At 34.7% G+C, this 15,919-nt stretch overlaps 1 protein-coding gene and 1 non-coding gene across 2 annotated transcripts; both read right to left on the reverse strand.

The window, feature by feature from the left end:
• Positions 1-1,164: 1,164 nt before the first annotated feature.
• Positions 1,165-5,627, reverse strand: LOC131610070 (ADP-ribosylation factor GTPase-activating protein AGD7-like). The gene is made up of 4 exons (XM_058881939.1): positions 4,633-5,627; positions 4,492-4,548; positions 2,282-2,762; positions 1,165-1,700 (listed from the first exon to the last, which is right to left on the reverse strand). The coding sequence occupies exons 1-3, from the start codon at positions 5,437-5,439 to the stop codon at positions 2,283-2,285; spliced, it is 1,344 nt and encodes a 447-aa protein (XP_058737922.1). The 5' UTR covers positions 5,440-5,627; the 3' UTR covers positions 1,165-1,700; position 2,282.
• A 9,751-nt stretch (positions 5,628-15,378) lies between these two features.
• Positions 15,379-15,450, reverse strand: TRNAC-GCA (transfer RNA cysteine (anticodon GCA)). The gene has a single exon. It is a non-coding gene; the product is annotated as a tRNA-Cys (tRNA).
• Between the last annotated feature and the right edge of the window lie 469 nt (positions 15,451-15,919).

Genomic DNA, 15,919 nt, shown 5'->3' on the forward strand with positions numbered 1-15,919 from the left:
TGCATTACTTTGTAGGTAACACATTATAAAGAATGTGAGAAATCGGGTTAAACCCATGGTAGACAAAACAGGTAGAGGTTGATGATAAAAAAATAGTCAATGTGGGCGTTATTGTGGAGAAAATTATTATGGAATGTTATAATATATGCTTCTACAAAATAGCTATATGTTAGATGTTGTTATACATTTTAAGGTGTGCGATACAATTTCGAAACGTGTCCTTGTACAAGATAGAGTTTATAAGGTCCATATTTGTCTCCACTACTATAAATATAGATCACTTGCCATTGTGTTTCATACCAAAACACAACATCATTTGATATGTTGGAAATGTTTACTTTAAGATCGCTGAGTACACCCCTCTTGAAGATCTGCAATACACACTGCAGAAGCTTCTACCATATGGCGACAATCACAAAATAATGAAGATCGAGTACCGCTCGCCATCCGTTGACAAAGAAGAGAAGCTTGAGTTCAGCAATTATGAGCTAAAGACTATCGCTTATTTAAGGGCTATATGGAGAACCTTTTTCTGTTTAGAATCAAAATTTCTGATCGAGTTGGATGCGACTGTTTCGAGATCGACCGATGATATTATCAAGATGTTACAACGTCCACCTAAATATTAAAGTATAATGTTTGATATATATTAACATCCCTTATGTATTGTTGATTTTATGATATCAATGGTATTTTCATCTTGCCAAATTGTTTTTCCATTTTGTTTTTCTGTTTCTACTTCGTAACATTATGAAAATATACCTCCGAAAGTTTTACGTAAATACATTTCCGAAATAATTGATATTTCAGTTCACGCTTGGTGCATCTGAAAATACATCTCTAAAACCTGATGGCGTTATAATATTTTCAAGCGGTGCACTAAAAAATTATGGGGAACATTAAGAAATCCCCTTATTAGTTATTCTTATACTATTTGAATACATTTAGGCCTAAATTGTAGACCAGCCTTTATCTTGTACTTTTTTTATCATAAAGCCTTTATCTTGTACTTTTTTTATCATAAATTCAAAAAGCTATATAGTGTGATTGTAATATTTTAGGCCTTTTCTTAGCCTAAAAGGCGTGTCAGCATTCGTGTTGGTATCAAACATTTACACCGACACTTATAATTACGTTTAATTTATTTATTTTTTTAAATTATTACTGATGTTGTTGTGTCCGTGCTTCAATAGAGTGATTGACACAATTGCAAAAGGACAGACAAATTATAGGAAATAAGGATGCAGAACCATCCGTTCATAATACAGAGCAACCAAAACTACAAATAAGGCAAAGATTTAGATTCAAAACAATCAATAAATTTTCATGTCACAATAATGTTACATCACACGTTCAGGTAAAAGAAAATTTGGGCAATTTGCCCCCGTTCCTTTGGAACTTTTACAGGAAAACTTTGTTTCCAAGTTCCCGAAAAATGACAACAACAAAAATTACATTAGGGTTGGAGAATGATTAAAAATAAAAACATATAGACAATACAATAACCTCAAAGAATTAATCCTTCCTGCACATATGGAGGCTTGTTTTACTAGTGACTAACAAACCTATAGTTGACAGTCTGGTAACGTCATGTTAAATGACACCCCTGCTTGGCATGTATGCCACCAAGCCAGTCTGAAAACTATTGTCTTTTTGTCAATTACGACAAAATATTGACGTTTAAAAAGACACAGCAAAACCTGGTGCAAGAATAAAATTCAGCCACAATTTAGTAAGTTGGTAATAAAAATAAAAGGTAGAACAAAAATTAGATATTAAACATCAAAATGAAAACTGAAAAAATAAAACACAATAAACCAATTAGAAAACAAAACAAGGAAATTATTACTGGACTTCCTTTTAGGTTAATCACAAACAACGACCCAAAAATGATAATCAATATTGAGATGCTGACTACTACTTATAATGTAACCCAAAAATGATATTCAATCTTGAGATGTTGACTACTCCTTATAATACTGATATTGCTTTTTCTCCCCTCTTTTCACAAAACACAAACACACACAAGAAATTCATTAAGCTCTGCAATAATGCAGGTTAAAATTCAACAAGTTCTTAAGATCATCCATCAGGTAGCACCCAATTTCTAATATTGTATTAACTATTAAAGCTTGAGTGTGAAGATTTTTTTAAGTAAATGACAAGTACTCGGCTAAAGCTAACTCTAAGTGCAATGCAAGCAAGCCATTTAAATAAAATATGAAAAAATTTAGTAGTTCTTTTTCTTTTGTCTAAGTTCAGCATTGCATAATTTACAAACCTTAGTGAAAGCCTCCTCCCGTCCAGGCAGAACCTGACGTCCCATTATGACCATAAGATTTATCATCAAATCCATCATCATCTTTGGCATCATCCCAGCCAGCCCAATCATCATTTTTACGGGGAGCTGATCCTTTAGCTGGTTGTACTTCCTTCCTTGTATCTTGGCTGTCCCAATCATCCCACGAGTTTGAGCTTGAGTGATAAGTATTAGTTTGTCCACCTGATGAGGGTTGTCCTTCTCTGGTAGAAGAATTCCAGCCTCTATTCTCTTGATTGAAATCATGCCTATTATTCTCATTTCGCTGCCAGTTATCAGAATTCTCATTTGGGTAATCTTTGGCAAACTCCTCAACTTTTTGTGAGGCCAATGCCATGACCCCTTTCATTATACCCCATGTCCTTTGTCCAATTTCCGATGTCTTCTGAGTTACAATATTGACAGTTTCATTGACCTTGTGATCATAACCACCGTCCTTCACCTGAAAGGGACAATATAATTAATCGGGCAAAGGATAACTGCCAATGGGGAACAACGAAATTTCTGAAAGAAGTGTGATAAGCAATCAACTTCCATATGACAGAAAGATCACCATAAAATGAGATTTAAAAATATACATAATTTCTTCGCCTAAAAAAATATGCCTAAGCTCCAAATCTTCTCAATCCATTCCCAAACAAAAGTAACAATGAATGACAATGTAAGAAGTGAAAACCCTCAACAAAATAAGATTTCAGGAGGCTATTTGGCAAGGTAGAAAGTGTTATTTATCATTTCGAACAATGCACATCTAGTTAGCATTTAGCAAATCTGACGCTCCATCACAAACAAGAGCATTCTACATTCACTCTTGTGTCCAAAATTCCAACCTACCATTCCATAGTTCTTACCAAAAATTTCATCCCCAGTTCACACCAAGCAAAGCTCGAATTATAGTATTAACTTACTATTCGAACCAACAGCAACAACAAGAATCAAATATTTTTGTCAAAACCCCACTATTGACCAAACTAGGCACAAAATGTAGACAGACATAATCTGATTTGATATTGGGCAGGACAGTTTTCCTTTTTCAAAACTGCAATATTTTATACAAATTAAAGTAATTAATTTCACAACAAAAAAAAAAGCTCTTAAAAATAACAACTGGTGGGATTTAGAGGAAATATGTATTTTAAGTGACAAGTTTTTCAGCCATAGTTAAACAAACCAAACTATGGAAGGTGACACATGGAAAGGATTTAATTTCCAATATGTGATACTTGATAGAGAGAAAACAGTAAAGGTGGCTCTCATTTTCAACATCAATTATTTTTTCTGTATCAAGCAAGTTCAGAATGTTTTGAATCTGAAATGCAGAAATATTATATTTGCAGCTGTAAGAAAGAGGCTCAGAGAATTCCTTGATTGTAGTACAATGGTGACTGTTTAGCTTTGTAATCCAAATGGACTGAGTTTGATTCTCCATTAGAGAATGTTTGGCTTACTCCCAACCCGTATCTTATTTATTTAAAGAGGCAGTCTCACCCTTACAAATGGCTCCCATAAAACATGAAGAGTAACAACAACATTACCATTATATCCTTTACAATCAATTGAGTTTACAATCATCTACCAAGAATAATTTCAACTTAAACATACGAACAAATATCAATTTTTTAATAAATAAATGTATCCAATTTTCAGAATCACGCTGCAGATCCTTGTAAAAGATACTGACATGATTTTATCTCATAAGTAAGAACGTGTTAAAAACAATATGTTATCAGACATTAATATAAAATTCAATAGCCAATAAGATTGGAAGTTATTTTATGCTCTCTTCAAATATAATCAGTATAACCTGTATTCATTATAGTTCTCAAGGAATAAAAACAAGGACGCGTAGAAATTTCATTACATATCAATAAATTATTCACACATGACACACCTAATTCGTCAATTAGTTGAGTTTGAGTTAAGGACAAACCGATCCTGAGTACCCGAGTTTGATCCCTGACAATAATATTCTTCAGTCAAGATTTACTTCCTTCCCTATCAAACTCCAAACTTCAAACTCCAGATTACCATCCCCAGCCCCCTTCCCCGAGATCCGTAGTGTTAATCACAAAATGCATCAATTCAAAATAGAGAGAAGCTAAACAAAAAACACAAAACATGTAGTAATTTTACAGAATGTAGGATCACAATTCACAAACAATGCAAATTACCTTGGCAGTGATTTCCTTGGTTGCAGACTGAGCAACCATCGACAATTTACCTATTCCCTGAAAACACACAACAGCACAGAAACACATCTCAACAAACTATAAACCATTTCCCATAAACAAAAGCGAGATTCAGAGTATAACCTCAGAAACAACAGATAAATAATCACTCTGAGGACCCATCCTCTGATTAGGAGTGGGACTAGATCCAAATCCTACATACTTCCCACCCTGCGACGGAGGAAGCCCCTCCGGTCTCGCGCCATTCTCCGCCATCTTCTTCGCGAAAAACCCTTCCTTATTAGCAGCAGAAGCCTCCAATTGCGTCCTCGTATAAATATCCTCCGTCGACTTCGACCTCGGCGACGGCGCAATCCCGCCTCCACCAAACCCCATAACATCACCGGTAGACTGATTCCTCCTAAAATCACCACCGCCGCGAGATCCATAACCACCGTCATTATCATTATCATTACCCCAATTATCATCCCAACCTCCTCCATTAGAACCAGCAGCCAGAGGCGGCTTCCCCTTACCATTACCAGATCGAGTATTAGTATTAGCATTCTCCTTAACAACCGGCGGATCGCGCCATGACCGACCTTCAGCGAGAGCCTGAATCCGATCGCGGTAGATCGAAGCAGCGTTGGAATTATACTTAGTTATAATATCCGTTTCCTTGGGAATTCCGTATTGAGAGAGAAACGAATTGAGATTGCGGTTACCACCGGCTTCCATTTTCTTGATCTGGAGATCAGACCATGAGTCCATTGTTACAGATCGGACGAAGGAGATGTGAACGCCGAGGCCGCGGTGTTTGCCGGAGCATTCTAGACACATGAAGACGCCGTAGGAGACGGAGGCCCATTGGGGATTCTTTTGGGAACAGTCGACGCAGATCTTGTTTGAGGCTTCTGATTGAAGCTCACGGAGCCGGCGCGCCGCCGCCATGATTTGATGAGTTTGATTGAAATTGAGTAGTGGGAGGAAAATATGAGGGAAGATACGAATGAGATTTTTGTGTTTGGGAATGGGAAATGGGAAATGGGGAGGAAAGATGTTTTGGAGAGGTGAATCGCCGACACCGTTAAAATGGAAGGGGGTTATTGCTTGCTGACTTGGAGCGCTCTATGTTCCTGGTTTTTTATTTAATAAGTAAAAAAGCCAAAAACACTTTTTTGACGGGAATTTAAGTAGTAACTTAAATTATTTTCAAATTCTATATTTTAGGTAAATGAATTCCATCGTGAATTTCCTAGGTGACACTATATAATATAATTCCTCCGATTTCAAATATAAACAAATTTGTAAAAAAGTTTACTCTTTAAAGAGGATGTTTCAATGTATTTAATTCTTACTCTCTTTTTAATTTTACCCCTTTTTTATTTTGAAAATTGTTGCAAACAATTAAAATGTAAAAAATTGTTGGGATATATTTGGAATAGTGACATTGAATGTAATAAATATTAATTTTTTTTCTTACATTTAAGACCATACATTTTGTTCCTTATGAAACTCGAAGGAGTAAACTCTAACTCCACTCTTTGAGTCTCTTTTGCATTATATGCGTTGTCAAAAATGTCTTCCTGTTTTCGTAGATGTATTTGTGAAAGTATTTTTTGTTTCAAAGTTCATTTGTTCCGTAGGGGCATCTACGGAAGACTTCCAGTGACGCATCTACGAAAACATTTGATTTTATATTCGCATCAGACTCTTCTCCTCCCTGGTTCTTCATATCTTCAAACTCTTTCAACCTCAAAAATCAAAATTCACCAAAGTTGTTTTTTATCTCTCGAGTTCGGCGGTAAACGTGTTCATCAATGATCAACACATTCCAACAACTTTAAAACTCAATTTAATCGATAACTATTCGACTTTTCGAGTTATTTTAGAGTATTTCCTGTAATAGAGTTTGAATACACTTTTAGGTGTAGAAATCATTAGTTAGTTTTAGAGACAATGTAGGTAATTTTTTATGTGTAAAACGGACAATCATGCCACCAAAATGGTTTTTTTTTAGTGGTTGGAACAGTGACAGACGTCATTGTTGCCAGTTCGACCATCACTGTTCGTTATCTTCTAGAGCGCCTCATGCCGCAGTTCGGGTACTATCTGACTATACATCGTCACCTTTTTGTCTTCGCTCTTATCGCCATGACCTGTCGACAAATAGATGAGGTCTTTGCAGACTTTGAGCATCACATGGTTCCTGACGAGGCTCGGACGACTAGATCAGAGAAAGGCTAGAGTTGCACCGATGAGTACATCACTTGGTACTTAACGGTGTCACACCCATATATGATCCCCACTGTAGCATGATCACCACCCAGACCAGCCCATGAAGAGATCTTGCAGACTCATCAGTCACAGTTGAATTACACTGACAATGTTCTTCCTCGCTGTCGTGAGATACTTGACATGGCGCAGCCAGGCATTGCTGATGGTTTCTTTCTTGAGGGGTCTCATCACATGTGTATATTGGAAGGTATCGTGGGGGTGGCAGAGGAACTTTTTTTATCATCGATATCGTGCCAGGACAAGTGGGGCACTTGACGGTAGAGGCAGAGTAGCCAGCAGACGATGTGGTGGACGCAGAGGCGCCAAAGACAGAGGAGAGGTTGAGGATATTGTCCGGCACACACAGTAGTGATGCCTATGATTTTATTGATGTCTGAATTTTGATTATATTTATGTACTTTATTTTGATTATGTATATGACACTATTTGGATGATTTATACAATGTATTATAATTTGATGTTCCATTTATGTAAAAAAAATTAGAGTTTTGGAGATGTAGTTGATTTAAAATATAACAGAAGGTTCAGTTGGTACATTTACGGAAAATTATGTTTTTAACTTTTTCTGTAGATACATCTACGGAAGTTTTACTGAACTGCATTAATTTGAATTTTCCCAACGTTCACTATGTTTTTAACTCTTCCGTCGATGTACCTACGGAAAAAACCAAATTTTGTTTCAAAAAAAGTACTTTCGGATGTGCATCTACGGAAACAAGGGGCATAATTGAAATTTTGTCAGTACCTAAGAGTATAAAGGGTTGCATTGAGATATTCTCCTATATAATGCAAAGTTTTATATTTATTTGGACATCATTATATTAATTAATAAATTAAGTTAGTTTCTCCAAAAGTATATTTGCGGTTTAAGTTGATTTTGATCTTATAATGATATGAGCCCAACCCACTACAAATATTTTTAAAAAATGGCCTATAAGGCTTCACTTGAGTAATGAGCAAAATATTTAGTCAACTAAATTGATTTAGGAATGTAAATTTGTTTTCGTTAGTAGGGATCTCATCGAGGATTTCCTTGTTTGGAGCTTTAAAGATAGAAAATTTTTCTGCAAGGACGAGGATGGGCAATAAAGCTCCTTTGAAGGTATTTGAGGACGGGGGCAGCCAACATACCCTCGTCCCGTAGAGTCCTCGCTCCCGTTTAGAATATCAAAATATCCTTAATTTATATATAAATTTAAATTTTTATGTAAGTTTATTTGTGATTTCTAATTTAAAACAATATAGTTTATTTGTCATTTTATATAATTTATTTTATAAACAAGTTTGAAAGTTTGGTGGTCGTGATTTTCAAGAGTATAAATTAAATATTATTAAAAACATATATTTATCTTAGAGTAATTTCTTGATTTCTCGTGGTTAGTTTTTGTATTTTTTACTATTAATTCGGTTTAAAATAGTAAATAAAATTTTATGTTTATGGATCTCCATAAGAATCTTAGAGATCCGTGAGAATCCGCGGAGACGGGAATGAGAGACAAAATTTCCATGTGGAGGAAATCCGAGATGGGGATGAGGAATAAATTCAAGGGTGGGGATTAAGATGGGAATTTATTCCCCGCACCCGCCTCAACCCATTGACATCCCTAAATTAGTCTCTATAATGATTGATTTATATTGATCTTTAAATTAATTGCTAAATATACTTTTTTTTGACAGAAAATAAATGATATTCATTCATTCAAATCGATAGAGTACATCGTTGCAATACAAATTCAAAATCGCCAAAAACAAAAAGGATGAATCTGCGAACAAATCCACAGCATCCATGTTAATAGCATAAAACGGCAAATTGCATATGCCTACAAATATTAATGTATTGACTGTATTGAGATGTCCAAAATATTCATGCTTCCGGATCTGTAGCGTTGACGGCACCAAAGTCATTGATTGAATCTACACTAGATCGAAACTAATCTTTCAACCTGAAACAAATGAACGCCGCACAAAAACGGAAAAACAAAATACCCGCACAAAGACGAGAAATCAAAATACACCACAGAAATATGGGAAATCAAAACAAACGATGACCCACAAAATCACAAAAAAGACAAAATATACTAAATATACTTTTTAATAACTTAATTTTTAGACAATCAATATTAAACGTATTTGGAGTCATTGTATAAATGTCACACCTAGTAATAAAGTTCGAGAATTATTCTTCTCACCTTAAGGGTTGCTCACACACTCTAGTGAAAAATCAAAATTATTCCTAAAATACGGATATAGACTTTCGAACGCACCTCATTCACACACAATTTATTCATTATTGAGTCAAACCCTAATTTTATGTCAAAAATTAATACGAAAATACATTTATGTATAACTTACGTAAATGAACCTCCGGGCGGGATTTTAATCAAAAACGTGTAAGACTCTTTTCCTTCCTTGTTTCTCTTTCACTCTCTCAAACCCTCTCAACTTCTCATGCTCTCTTAACTCACTTTCAAGTTTCTACTCTCAACATTCAATCAATCGAAGATCTCAACATCAAACTCACATTTGATAAGATTTTTATTTCCTTATACATTTTTTATTTCTCTATACATTTTTAGAAATTAAGAATTTGATTGTGTAATAGGTGGTTTAGAAAGGTTAATTAACTAAGAAATATGTTTGATAGATAGTTTATATGAGCAATGTGTTTTGAGAATGTTGGATTTCTAAACATTTCTGCCATTTTTTTGTTTTTTCTGAGTTGCAAGTTAATACACAAACTCACTTCCATATTCGTTCAAAATTTAATTTTCCAAAAATTCGAAAATGCATTTATGTATTTGGTTTGTTTGCATTAATTGCCTTGATTTTCATTGGGTTTCATTTGGGTTTGATTGTCTCTACTATGTATGGTTTAATTATAGGCATTATAACTCATAACCAATGTAGATTAAGGCTCGACATAGGGTCGCTACATGCATTGGTTTGTAGGAAAAAAGCCTAACTCTTGCAACCACTAGTCCAGTTCTAATTCGTTTAGTATGGAGGCCTCAACTTCTGGGGTCCATGTATCTCCAAATTTGTCTTCCCGGAGGGGGAATGTGACACCTCCTGATGCTCCGGGAGCCCCACCGGTCTAGGTTGAGGCACTTTAGGTTGAAGTCATTCTTGAGAAGTTTGGAGGAGGCACGTACGACTTACCGTTACTACCACTACATCTGAACTATGATTCTTAGCATGTGTCATACGTAGAGGTAAAATTCATTTATACTTATTCTTTAAAACACATGTGTTATAATATTTGAAGTTTCTGACAATGATTTATGAAATTCTCTAGTACAGGGTCAACTTGTTAATACTGATGTTATAACATCAGAACATGATATTAAGACAAATGTTGTGGCATTTGCTCCTGATACAGAACAATAGCATCAACCTGTATCAACTTTTGAAGAAAAATAAATCATAGAATGACAACCAGCACAAATCACAAGTTAAGACCAATGTCTCAACACAAACCATCATGTCAGAACATATGTCTTGACATCATCTGTTGACAGAACACATTTACCAAACAGAAAAGCATACATAATTCAATTGCATAATGGTAACTAACACAAAGAATTTTTAACCTAGTTAAGTGCAACAACGCCTAATTTGAGGGATACCAAGCTATGAAGGAGATCCACTATTAGCAGTACAAGTTCAAAGCCTAAACAATCTCAATTTACAACTTATCTCTTAATCACTACCCAGTGCAACTTCTACCTAGAAATCGACATCTATATATGAAAATTTAACATCTCCCTATCAATCACCGCAATGATAAACAGATAGTCCCAATCCCAGAAACTGTTTCAAATAAGTCACAATCTTAGTGACAAAAACTAATCACAAACTAGTGACAAAAGGAAGTCTTTCTCCACAGCTTCAACTAAGAACAATACTTGATCTTGCTTAGAAGCTTAAATCAAGAACAATACTCAACTCTATGCTTAAAAGCTTAAAGAGTGAGAATAACAACTTGACAAATAGTCAAGTAACAATCATACTACCATACTATCAAAAGATACATGGGTGACTTACACACAAGAGACTCTTAAAACTTCAGACCCAAGATTTCCCCTAATTTTACAATTGTTAAATTTATGAATACATTAGGTTATGGTTCTCTTTAAATAGTCTTCAGTAGTCAATGGGCTTCAAAACCTTTTCCCAATTGTTACTTAATCCACACGCTGAGGACTGCAACAAATCTGCATAAAAATCTTTTTGAATCTTAGAACAAATCTTCAAGTTTTCTAAATTGTCCAATCATCTAATTTTAAAAACTTAAATTCTGTTGGAGATTTGATTCTATAGTTCTAGATTAAATCTTCTTGACCTGAAAATATAATTGATATATATATATATATATATATATATATATATATATATATATATATATATATATATATATATGAAACAAATATCACAAAATCAAAACAAATCTGTCAAGATTTAAAACAGCTTGTACTAATGTTCTGGTTCAGCATGTCATGACATCTGTTAAAACATCTGTAGTCAATGTAAGCTCAAGGTCTGCACTATCAGTTGGATCAAGATGTTACGATATCTTGCTCAGCATCTGTCAAGAACCATGTTTTAGCAAAATTGTTACCAATTCTAAAACCATGGTGTTAATAATTTATTTTTTTGTAGTACCATGATGCTTTAAAATGCATCATTTATGGTGGGAAGATTGTGACACTGCATCAGCCTCTAGAATAATGGTTTCACATTATGATGCAACTATCTGGGTTGCAAGATTGGTTATTCTACTATTAACCATGGTATATTATCAATGTTCATTGTGAGATAGCACTCTAAGACATCATATTTTCATCTTCCACATTGTGAGATGGTCCATCACACTTGACGACGTGTCATGCCTACTACATCTTCCGATTAGGGGAATACTATTAGACCGCCACAATTATCAGAGATGAGGCACTAGAGATGATGGTGACATATTTGGAAGTTAACCTAGGGAATTCCACTTAAGAAGATATAATTCTTGTGGGTGTCATGCTAGGTTTGGATTCCTGAAGAGGATGTCTGCACAACAGCTGACAGCACTAGAGCAGGCCAATGGTGATAATGAGTAGGTTATGCAACATAAATCATATGCATTGAGAGCATACTTGTTGTACTTTATTGGCACGTCCATGTTTGTGGACAAGAGTGCATATTACATAGATGTGGTTTACCTCAGATACTTCACTGACTTGGAGAGGATTCATGAGTACAGATGAGGAACCACATGTTTGATCTACATATACTCCAAGTTAGTTGAAGGTTGTATATGGAAGACCAAACATATAATAGCTAGTTGTACACTGTTAACGGTAATATATTTGCATACTTTACAATTTTTGTACCATTTCACAACATTTGTGTTATGCCATTACTAATAATTCATATATACCATTTTCAAGCATGGATCCTCCAGCACGTCCCAAGCATATTCGATTGGTCATATGTTGATACCTATAGTGAGGATATGCCATGTGCTAGTGCATTAGTCCCGCTTATATGGAATCAAGCAACCGAGCACTTTAGAGTGTGTCTTGAACCCACACTGGGAGATGATATACACTTCTAGTCGTATCATGATCACCGTCAAACATGTTCCTTGGAAGACATAGCCTTATACTCTTAACGCTTAGCTTGTGGATCACGTCTGATGTATCCACATTTGCTTAAGCACGTCATGCACCAGTTCTCATATATACAACTTGTTTTAATAGACCCCCTCGGTTTTGCTCCCCCTGATATGGTTTGTAGGGATGTATATGCCATGTATGAGGTTTTCTTAATCATCTGGTACCAGATGAAGCACGAGGTATTGTAGCTCCTAGCGACTAGAGTTGTGCATACGAATATGTTCATTGGTGTTCCATAGTGCCACATTCTTATATGACGTCGAATGCTTTGGGAGATTCATCTAGGCCAACTCATCAGGAGATATTATACAAGGAGTAAACTATGGTAGATCGTGTTGTTAATGTGCTGTCTGCATGTTGTTGTATTATGGATCTTGTGCGAGTGGGTATAAATAAAGGAGTTTTTCTAGAAGGTTCTCGAGATAGGAACATTGTAGATGTCATTCATATTGACATTTCTACAAAAAATACATTTCACCTCGAATGCAAAATGCATCTAACCTCAGCTATAAAAGCGAGGTAACAGAGGGCGTCATGAAAAGTTGTCACTTTAACCCTTGATTTTTAAAACACCAAGAGGAAAAGTTATCTGCACATGGGTTCGAATTCCAGCATCTATACTTTTATTATTTTCAAAAATATCGCATCATACCTCTTTGGTTTAAGCGTATAACCGAGGGGCAAGATAAATTTATTTTAAAAAAACTCGTTACAAACTATCAAACAAAATAGCCATTCGCTCATAGTCGTTGGAGCATTAACCCCACGTGCCCCATGTAGAGCACGTGGTCAACTGCCCGCCGGATGATTTGGTCTTCCTTCGAATCCTACGAAAAATCCATCCAGGATGGGCGTCACGTGCTAATTCTGCCTTACCACATAGGATCCTGGTAGTCTCCCATTTTGGGTCTCCAATAATCCAACCCAAAATGACAGATCTTGACCCAACGTTGGGGGCTATAAATACCCTCTTTCACAAGAGGGTCGGATAATTCATTCATTCTCACTTTACTCACTTGCTTTCACTCAGAACCTTACTTTGGCATCGAAGTGTATTGCAGGTACCCCCCCATCTTCTTTGGACCGACCAGAAAGAAGTTCATTGGCCAAGAAGATCCTCTGATCCCGGTAAGATTAGTTACCAACTTGGGTATGGTAAATGTTGTTGGGGAAGAGGGCGGGGTGGGAAAGGTGATGGTGGTGGATGAACAGTAACACGAGGAGGAATAGTAACAGTAGGTTGTGTGGGTGAGTTGGAGAAGGTGGCTGGGTGTCTAAGGGGGTGTTAGTGGGGTTGAAATTCAGGGTAATAGGGGTTGTAAAGGAAATAGAATAAGGGTTTTGTGTGATACCTGAGGAGCTTGCTCCTAAGTGAATAGTAGCAGTATGCTGTTGTTTCTTTTGATTTGCAATTTTGTTCAAAATGGACATGATATACTCATATCTAAAATCTGCAATATGTTTGTCATTATCTAATCTAGTATGAATTTGTCCCACATGAAGCTCCAAATATGCAGTAGCTTTATCAAACCTCTCATCCATTTGTTATTGGGTTTGAGTCATAGCATTATCGAGGTGAAGGTTGGTTGTTTGGACAACTTCCTCTACAAGTTCTCTAAAGGAAGGGTTGGTAAGTTTATGAGGAGCCATGGAAGGGTTGAAGATCAATAATGAAAGCACCAATGATAGATTTAAGTAAGAATAAATTCAGATCTAAGCTAACAAAGAAAGATAAACTTAAAACAACTTGAATTGTTTTTTTCATAAACTTCAACAAGACAAACTATGATTTATCTGAATTCTAATGGGCCCGAGCATTGTTAAAATTAAAGAAGACATAAAGTAATAAATACTATTAATTGCACCTCTCCTAATAGCGGTAAAAATCCTTAAGCCAAACTAATTTCTTCTTTATTATATTGGGCGTTAAGTCTTCCTTCTTATGAGTTAGCATAAGAACAATTCCCACACTATGGTTCTTTAAAATTGATTTTATTTGTTTATTTTATTTTATAAAATTGATTTTATTTATTGATTTTATTTTATAAAGTTGATTTTATTTTATAAAGTTGATTTTATTTTATAAAGTTGATTTTATTTATTTATTTTATAAAGTTGATTTTATTTATTTATTTTATAAAGTTGATTTTATTTATTTATTTTATAAAGTCGATTTTATTTATTTATTTTATAAAGTTGATTTTATTTATTTATTTTATAAAATTATACCAAAAACAATGAATTTTACCTATCAAAGCACAAATTTAATTTATGATAGAAGGAACTGGTTTCTTGCTTATTGAGTTGAGATCCACACCAACAAATAGAATCGGAAACAAATTAAAATTGACATTTTTATTATTTTGGAGATTTATGCTTTGATTTTGGCTAAAGGTTCAGTGAACGAGTTCAGAAACTAGAATCCTTAAAATATGTTATGTTTATATTATAGAGAAAATCCTTAAAATATGTTATGTTTATATTATAGAGAAAAAGGATGGTGCACTAACGGTGTAAATTATTTTTACACTATCAACTAATGACAACCATGTAAAGCACCAAGTCATACTATAAAATTTAAAATAATTTTATTATTTGGCACTTTAAAATATTTTGATTGGATGTTTGTGTAAACAAATTTTACACTGACAGTGTACTACCATTAACCTCTATATTATAATAGTGAAAAATTAATATATCTAAATAGCATACAAATATTTCTTAGATATAAAAAATTACAATTGCATCAAATAAATAATAGTGAAAAATTAATATATCTAATAGCATAGAAAATTATAGATTGAATAAAATGATCACAATTCACACCGAATTTAATGTGAAGGCCATTTAAAAGCGCCTTAAATTCCTAACACTCAAGAGCAGTCAGTTCAGCTATCATTAATTGGCAAAAAAAAAATGCAAATTAAAAAGGGCCCAACCGGGTTCGAACCGGTGACCTCTTGATCTGCAGTCAAATGCTCTACCACTGAGCTATGGACCCGAGGTGCTGATTTTGTGAACCAACGGTTATTTATTCAAGTTTTATAATATGCCCTTGAATTGCAATTGTAGTGTTGCTGTTGTTTCTTCAGCTGCTATTGTAGTTCTTACTTATGTTTCCTCTATCTGAATTCAACTTCCTCATTGTATCAGATATACATACATATATGCCTCTCCCAAAGATCCAAATCCATCACTCTTTTTCAAATCCAAAACTAGAGACAACTTCTTGCCTAGAGGACAAAAGCAAAAGAATGGCATATGGTTATGGTGCATAGTTGTGATTATGCAATTAGTCAAGCTAAGATACTATTTGGAACTAAATATATATATTTTTTAATATTCTCTTGTTGTAACTCAACTTGAGTTTGTATTTTTCTTAAAAAATGCTCATCTGTTGAGTGTTTCTTCTTGTTAATTTGATCTTGGATTTAATAGGGAAATCAGTTTCACATGTTATTTTTTATTTG

The sequence above is a fragment of the Vicia villosa genome, linkage group LG6, assembly GCF_029867415.1.
Source record: "Vicia villosa cultivar HV-30 ecotype Madison, WI linkage group LG6, Vvil1.0, whole genome shotgun sequence".
Classification (NCBI taxonomy): Eukaryota; Viridiplantae; Streptophyta; class Magnoliopsida; order Fabales; family Fabaceae; genus Vicia; species Vicia villosa.

What these genes read in the sequence shown, in the direction of transcription:
- LOC131610070 (XM_058881939.1), bottom strand. Translation starts at nt 5,439, where the DNA reads ATGGCGGCGGCGCGCCGGCTCCGTGAGCTTCAATCAGAAGCCTCAAAC. An exon ending in ATTTATCTGTTGTTTCTGAG is followed by an intron (nt 4,549 to 4,632) that starts GTTATACTCTGA and finishes GTGTGTTTTCAG; the next exon opens with GGAATAGGTAAATTGTCGAT. An exon ending in CCAAGGAAATCACTGCCAAG is followed by an intron (nt 2,763 to 4,491) that starts GTAATTTGCATT and finishes TGTCCCTTTCAG; the next exon opens with GTGAAGGACGGTGGTTATGA.